General features: G+C 46.6%; 1 protein-coding gene across 1 annotated transcript; it reads right to left on the minus strand.

The window, feature by feature from the left end:
* Positions 1-2,983: 2,983 nt before the first annotated feature.
* LOC112894474 lies at positions 2,984-7,125 on the minus strand. The gene is made up of 3 exons (XM_025962199.1): positions 5,449-7,125; positions 4,038-4,191; positions 2,984-3,020 (listed from the first exon to the last, which is right to left on the minus strand). The coding sequence occupies exons 1-3, from the start codon at positions 5,679-5,681 to the stop codon at positions 3,015-3,017; spliced, it is 393 nt and encodes a 130-aa protein (XP_025817984.1). The 5' UTR covers positions 5,682-7,125; the 3' UTR covers positions 2,984-3,014.
* Positions 7,126-7,372: the final 247 nt, after the last annotated feature.

The following is a 7,372-nucleotide window of genomic DNA, read 5'->3' on the forward strand; positions in this document are numbered from 1 at the left end:
TTTTACAAAACATAAAGTAAGAAAAACATACTTGCAAAACCACCCTTTACTTATTTCAAAATTACCTTAATCCAAATACATTTTGCAAAAACAACCCTAGGTTTTTCTATAATTACAAAAATACCCCTTTTAACTTGTACTTTTAAATTTTCAAAAGCTTCACATAAACATACACAAGCTTTGCACTTAACAAACACATATTTACACTAACAAATTATATTTCTAACATTACAAATACGCGAACTGTCACAGCCTCCCCCCTAAAAAGAATCTCGTCCCGAGATTCGGACGAAAGACTCTTTAAGGGAAGAAAAGCAAATCACACATCAAAAGTAACAGGAAACAATCATACTAGAGAAGATTGAGGTTGATGATGAGAGCATGACGAGATGAGTAAGACGAGAGCATGAAGAGATTGTACATAAATAAGTTTGACAAGATAAGAAAGGAAAAGGTGATCAAATTCTCATAGAGCTAAGATCACAATCATGAAAACGATAAATGTCGATGACATTCATCACAAAACTTATAGTTAGCAAGGGAGGATAGTACAAGGGATTGACAAAGTGATGTTTGAAACATTTCTGCTCAGAGTTTATTATCTGAATGATTTAGATGATATTGATTGCAAAACATGCCTATTTATACCAACGCAATCAAGGAATAATGATAAAATGTTCTAGCTCAGAGTGCAATGCTTGGTATATAATCATGAACATGATGCACTGTTGAGATGCATGATTGCAATGATGATGCAATACGAGGATGGAGGACTTCATGCACGATCGAAATGGTGCATAGGACATAATGCAATTACCATGATACTGGCCCAATGATGCATACACCATGATGCAAGAATGATGATACTTGCAATGTATGCACGTATGAAATGCATGAAGTATGATGCATACCCTCATGAGTTGATGATGCACACGACTCGCACTCTACAACTGTTCTCTCGTAACTAACACCTGGGTGGCTCTATATCCTTAAACGAGGATCAAAAGTTAGGACACTAATAAGGTTGCATAAGAAGAGTTTGCAGTGGGGTTACGTCACATGTACCTAGTCACCAGTGCGCTCCTAATGGCTCAATCATGTGACTGCAGTGCACATGAGGCCTTAGGTTCCGACACGGCATCATGGTCATGTGATTAAACACCACCACAAAAAAGGAATAGCAACCCTGTAGTGCCAACAGCAACAAGATAGGTCTTAAGAAGCCGAAGACAACCTAAAGTTGTACAGGAGGCACACTCGTTAGTTAGTCTACGGGCTTTCGATGATGATGCAACACCATGCATTGACCAAAATGGTATATGTTATGATGCATGACTTTTTGCCGGGAGAATTGTATGCAAAATGTAATTATTGTCATACATCTTTTTAATTTATCCAAAATCATCTGAGCAAAAATCGAAGGTGCAACTTTCAGATGTTGTAACCAGAATAGACAATAAGATATGGTACAACATCGAGAGAGGACAGATGATTCACTAAATAATGGATCCAAGGGTTTGCTGACAACTATCAAGATTTAACCCTTAAGGAAAAGCAAGATCAAGGGTTTGATTGAGCTGTCAAGCTAAGATCGGTGATAGGGTTCAAACATAACCCATTCCACTTGATTCACAAAAGGCGTTCTCAACTCTAAGTTAGCCTAGCAGATTACGTTGGCTCCTACCACACAAAATCAAAACAGGCATTCAGATACAAGCACATATTTCAGTTCATCAACGTAACAACCAAGACAATCAGGTCAATCCAAGATAACATGATGCATGCACGTTCTATCGTCCTCACAAACAAAAATAACTGCCAAGTAGTCTTGGTCTTACGTGGTTAAGTACGGTGGCATCATAATAATACGTCTCTCCCTATATATACTAGTCGTTCTTACGTTCAAGCTTACGTAACGAGGTTAGCGTACCTGCAGAAAATCACAATATATATATGTTGAACCTTTCATGCCAGCATGTCATGAAAGCGTCCCCAAACATTACTGTTCACTATAGAAACAGCATCTGTACAATTACCGCCGTACAGACAACGTTAACATACATTATCGAGATAACATATTCACGGGGGTACCGCAAAATGCGGGTGTATGATCTGCGATCGCCATACCCTGCGCCGAACCATATACTCCCAATGTAGTCAACTGAGGTTGGTACATTGGCAGCATCTCAAGTAGGCCACTGCTTGAGAAACAGCGTTCGGTTCACATCACCGACAGGAAGGCCAAGCTCCCTCAGTTGGCTGAGGATCCTTACCTTCTTACCTCATCGTCGAAGATGTCGTTACAGAATATAAGGTTGAGTTGTGCATGAATTTAAGTTTTAACGGAAAAGTAATGCTGGAAGTTAGGATTATATATATACTATAGCCACCTCTATTTTCCTCATAAGCATTACCCTAGGGCTTTACGTACTAAGCATAATCCTTAACGAGTCCAACACGGCTTTGCTAAACATTTTGTTGGTCAAACTTTTATACTGAAAGTATTTTTAAGGTAAAATGTATCTCCAGAGTAACCTTATAGCTCTGATACCAGCTGTGGCAGAACCAACCTGAATTATACCGGCTCAAGTACGCGAGTCCACTCCCGAGGGCTCCAACGTGCTTCAAACGGTATAATCCCTTGGCCTGTCGGGTAACGTCCCGATAAACCACCGATACACAGGATCAAATAAGGTTACCTCACACGAAGGTGAGTCTAGAGATACAATCACCATCACATTTTACATCACAGAGAATTACATTACAAGAGTTTCCAAAAGAAGTATGAAGTTTCAAATCTAGAGAAAAGATTACAAACCATTAAAGCTATGGTTTTTGGCAGCGGAAAACATACGCGACGATCTACAGCACGTTGACAAGACGGATGTCATGCTAAGCCTGGGCACGACATCACTCGGTATCACCAATGTTGGTCGGGGACGGATCCGATTCCACGGACCAACCTTCTGGGAGAGCACAGGGCCAAGATAGGGGAAGAGTAGAATCTTCAAGGACTATACCTGAAAAACATAAAACTAGCAAGACTGAGTATACTAATACTCAGCAAGGCTTACCCGGGATTGGGAATACTTTAGCCCATAACTAGACTCATGAAGGCATTTCAAGGCTCTGGGTTTATTTTAGCGGAAAAGCAACTAAGAGTATAATTTTCTTTCAAGTTTTAGCTTTCAGATTCTAGTTTCATTAACCATTCTAGGTAAGCACCTATACTAAACAAGCATGTTAGATATTATCATCCATCAGGATTATCTCATCAACAATTACACTTTTTACTCAATGTGGTAAAAGGGATAAGCAGTCTCATGCATCGTGAGAGGCGGACGATTCCTGAATCGAGATTCAACCTTGCAAGGTAAACCTAACACACACGCTTGGAATACCAACAGGGCGTTCCGAAGCAACCGTTTACCTTTCATTCCGACTCGTGGACAGGCCACCACAAGCGACTTGCAGGACCGTACGCACATCACTTGTGCAGGACATACGTCTGTAGCGCGACTACAAAACCCGTATTCCAGTCTGCCATGCAGAACGTACTCCCACAGGTCGGTGCGTGTGAACATAACATAAAGATCGAGTGGTGGGAGGTATGTCCACTTACCGGGCCGATTGGTTACTAGGCTTACCGCTTTACCATATTTCGCAGCATGTGGCTAGTACTGTTCAAACGCTTAGCCACCACTACCACACATATCGACCTTATCAACTTTTAACGAAACAGACAGGGTAAATTTCCAGGTCATGATACAACACATGACCCTGTCCGTCATCCTTATAGTGGTTGCAGGAATGTAAACATGCAACTCCTATATCGCGCGAGTGACAGGAAATCACCCGACTTCTACCGGTCCTATTAGCGGAGCAACTATCCGATAAGGACTCGGGAGCATTGCATTGGATTCCTAGGATTCATGCATCTAGGGTTTCACTTCAATTCCTAGACTTAATGCAAGATATAATATAGATAGACATAGATTGCAGTGTAAATAAAGTAGTGGGATATGTCCGGGGCTTGCCTTTATTGGTGGGTCTGAAGTCAGAAATGTTAACATCTTCCGAACTTTGGTTCGGGGCTTGCGATATTCCTTGGTGACGTTCACTTGATCTTCAGACATATCCTTCGTAAATTCCTGGGAAAACTTGTAGGTACCGTCGCAGAAGTAGTCGTATCTACATGCAATGCAGCATTACACTCAAAGTGTGTATATAAAACTATTTCACTTCACAACAACGTTGCAATTCAACATCCATTTAACATATTACTCACATAACATCCAGAAAAACCTGAGCTAAACTTAGACCGAGCTTAAGAGGGACAACTAATTAGAATCGGTTGCTCGTTGAAGATCACAATAGAGCCGATTGGAAACAATGGGGGTTTAGCCGATGGAAAGGTGCATCGGTTGTGCTTAACAGAGGCGTGTCTACTGTACTATCCTACTGATCTAGGGTTGTGTATTTTGACCTGTGTAGCTAATTGAAGTGTGGTTAAGGGTATGTGATCGATAGATATATAGCCGATTTCTTAGCCGATGAATCGGCTGATGGAAGTGTGTGGACAAGGATGAGGAAACTAAGGATTGATCGGCCATATTTGACCGATATGGAAAACGACTAGAATCGGCTTGGATCGGCCGATAGCAAGAACCCTAAGATCGTGTGTGCACCTCAACTTGATCGGCTATGTGATAGCCGATATAGGACGGAACAACAGAATGTTACCGGCAGTAGCCGATACTAGAAAGATAACAACCGTTTCAGCTAACCAGCCAATGGTAGAAGCATCGACTGACAGCTGTTACACAGGAACATTATATACTTAAAGAAAACAGATGCTAAGTGGCTGGGTTGATAACCTGCCACTGAAGTATAACTGTCAAGACGTATTAGCTAAGCAGTAGATGCACACAGACTGACAAGGATCTATATACGACAAGGAAGTTAAGGAAACAGCAATCAAGACGAGGACAATGTCTTGATGGTAGGGACATGAGCGTTTGTGTGATGGATTAACTAATTACCACACTTTTTCACTTGAAACATACATTCTATAATCTATACTCAGCCACAACACATGCATATTACAAAAGACACAATAAAGCATTCATTTCCTAAGATTTAACCTAGATTACAAATCAAAGACTTTCAACTCAGAATCACAACATAAAACTTGTAGGTTTTGACTTAGGGTTTCAAACAAAACTGATTTTACATTTTTATGAACGTCCTACGAAAATCTATGAAATGTAGAAGTTCATTGATTTGAAATAAAGAAAACTCTGGAAACCTTACAGAAAACACCCTAGAACTTTCTAAAACGAAGCAATTAAGTCCCTGATCCGGGAAAAACAGATAGCAGGAAGATACTGACGATATTCCGGCAAAGGGATCGCCGGCATTGGAAAGATTCAAAGAATCAGGGCAAACCTTGGGGTAGCCTTAGTCGTGGAGAAGAACAAACGGAAGTGAATTCTCGCGGTGAATAGGATTGGCGTCGATAAGATGAGCTCGACGACGACGAGATTCTGTGGTTGACGAAGTAGCTTGCCGGGAATTGCAGTGGGTAGAGAATGGCCGAAGAAGTAATCTTCGCGGTGATTCGTGGTTATAATGGTTGAGCGATCCACGAGGGGCAAGAACCGTTGAATGTCGGGGATCATGGGACGAGACGATGGAGCCGAATGGGTTCGCTATACCGACTTCTTCGCGAACCCTAGGGTTTTCCTGCTCACGGGTTGAACTTCCTCTTCCCACGCACATGCGATGCCAAAGTCGGGCCGACCGAATATCTCTACTCGCACAAGAAGAAATCCTCCTTGGCTTGACTGCACCGCACCTCCTCCGAGCTCGTCACGCCCGACCACTGTCTTCGCTTCGCGGCTTCTTTTTCTGATTCGCCACGCCGTACTCACACTTCTGCCTTCGCGAGGACCGTGGTCCGCTTGCATTAGGGTTGTGCCTTCCGTTGCGTTTTCCTCGACGGCCTCTAATGTCCATCACGCGCGACCCTCCTGCACACCAACTCGGTCGCAGCCTGAGCTCGTCCAGCGGGAACTCCGTCATGCGTTGCACGCCGCCGCTCTGCACGTCGTTGCCCTGCATAGATCTTCCTCCTTCTTCCGTTGTTGGTCACGCGCTCGCTTCGGCCTTGCCGTGCCTTTGCTGCGCGCTACACTGCTCTGCCGTGCATGCGTTGCTCCACCTGCGCGCTCGCATCTGCCACACCCTCGCTTCTGCCCTCGCCACTCCCGAACCGACACGTTGTTTCCACTGTGCTGTGCTCCAGCTCTTGTTCGCTCAACGCTCGCGAGCCAGCACCGACTGCTCGCCTGAAGCCGTCGGCTTCGCTCCTGCGCTCGGCTCACGCGCGCCACCCGCGCTGCTCCTGCTCCGGCCACGAGCCGCCGCTGCACGGCACGCGCATCCAACCCGTCAGCGCCGAGCCGGCCTCGCTTCGCCCCTGGGCTTGGCCTACGGTCCTCCTGGCTGCACTTCCTGCCCTCCAATTTCCCCCTCGCGTTGCAGCTCCCCGACGTAGAACACGGTCACCCGCACTGCACCGCTCAGCCCAGCTTCTGTGCTCGCCTGGCGTCTGCGTCCGCGTCGCCAGCAGCCGCCGCCCGCTGACCGAGCCGTGCGCCGCCTGCGCTAGCGCCCAGCGCGCCGCCTACTCCCGCGCAGAGCCGTTCGCCCGCGCCTGTGCGCTAGCGCCGCCAGCCTCTCGGTGCCCCCCCGCTTGCGCCACTGCCTGGGACACCTGCGCGCCACCTGCAGAGCGCCTGCGCACCGCCCCAGCCGAGCCGCTGCCTCCGCCCGCCAAGCTGCTCTGCTCCGCGCCGTCCAAGCGCCCTGCACCGGCTCGCCCACGCAGCCGCGCGCCGCGCGCTCCGCCCAGCCGCCAGCGCCTACTGCCGCCCCGCCTGCGCGACGCCCGCGCGCGCGCGTGCCTGGGCCCGCTGCCGCGGCCCACCGGCCGAGCCGCCCGCTGCGGCCCCCGCCCCAGTGCGCCCTCTGCTGCCCGCGCCAGGAGCCGCGCCTGCTGGCCTGCGCAGCCGCACTCCGCCCGCTTGCCTGTGTTGGACTGATTGGAGGAAGGGTAGACGGGAGAGAGAGGAAGAACCAGTATGGTGACCAGAGAAAGGAGATAGCATCGGAAGGGGATAAAGGAGCACCAGGGAAAAGAAAAACAGAGGAGAAGAAGGGATGGAATTCTCCAAGGACCTATGCGTAATTTCAGAAAACTAAGGGACCTATTTGTAAAACAAAATTTCCCGTTGATTTAAAACCCAAATGAAGAAATGCCCAAAACAAAAGTTGGAGAGTTTTTCAAACTCTACAACATTGCTTTAGG

The sequence above is a fragment of the Panicum hallii genome, chromosome 5, assembly GCF_002211085.1.
Source record: "Panicum hallii strain FIL2 chromosome 5, PHallii_v3.1, whole genome shotgun sequence".
Lineage (NCBI taxonomy): Eukaryota > Viridiplantae > Streptophyta > Magnoliopsida > Poales > Poaceae > Panicum > Panicum hallii.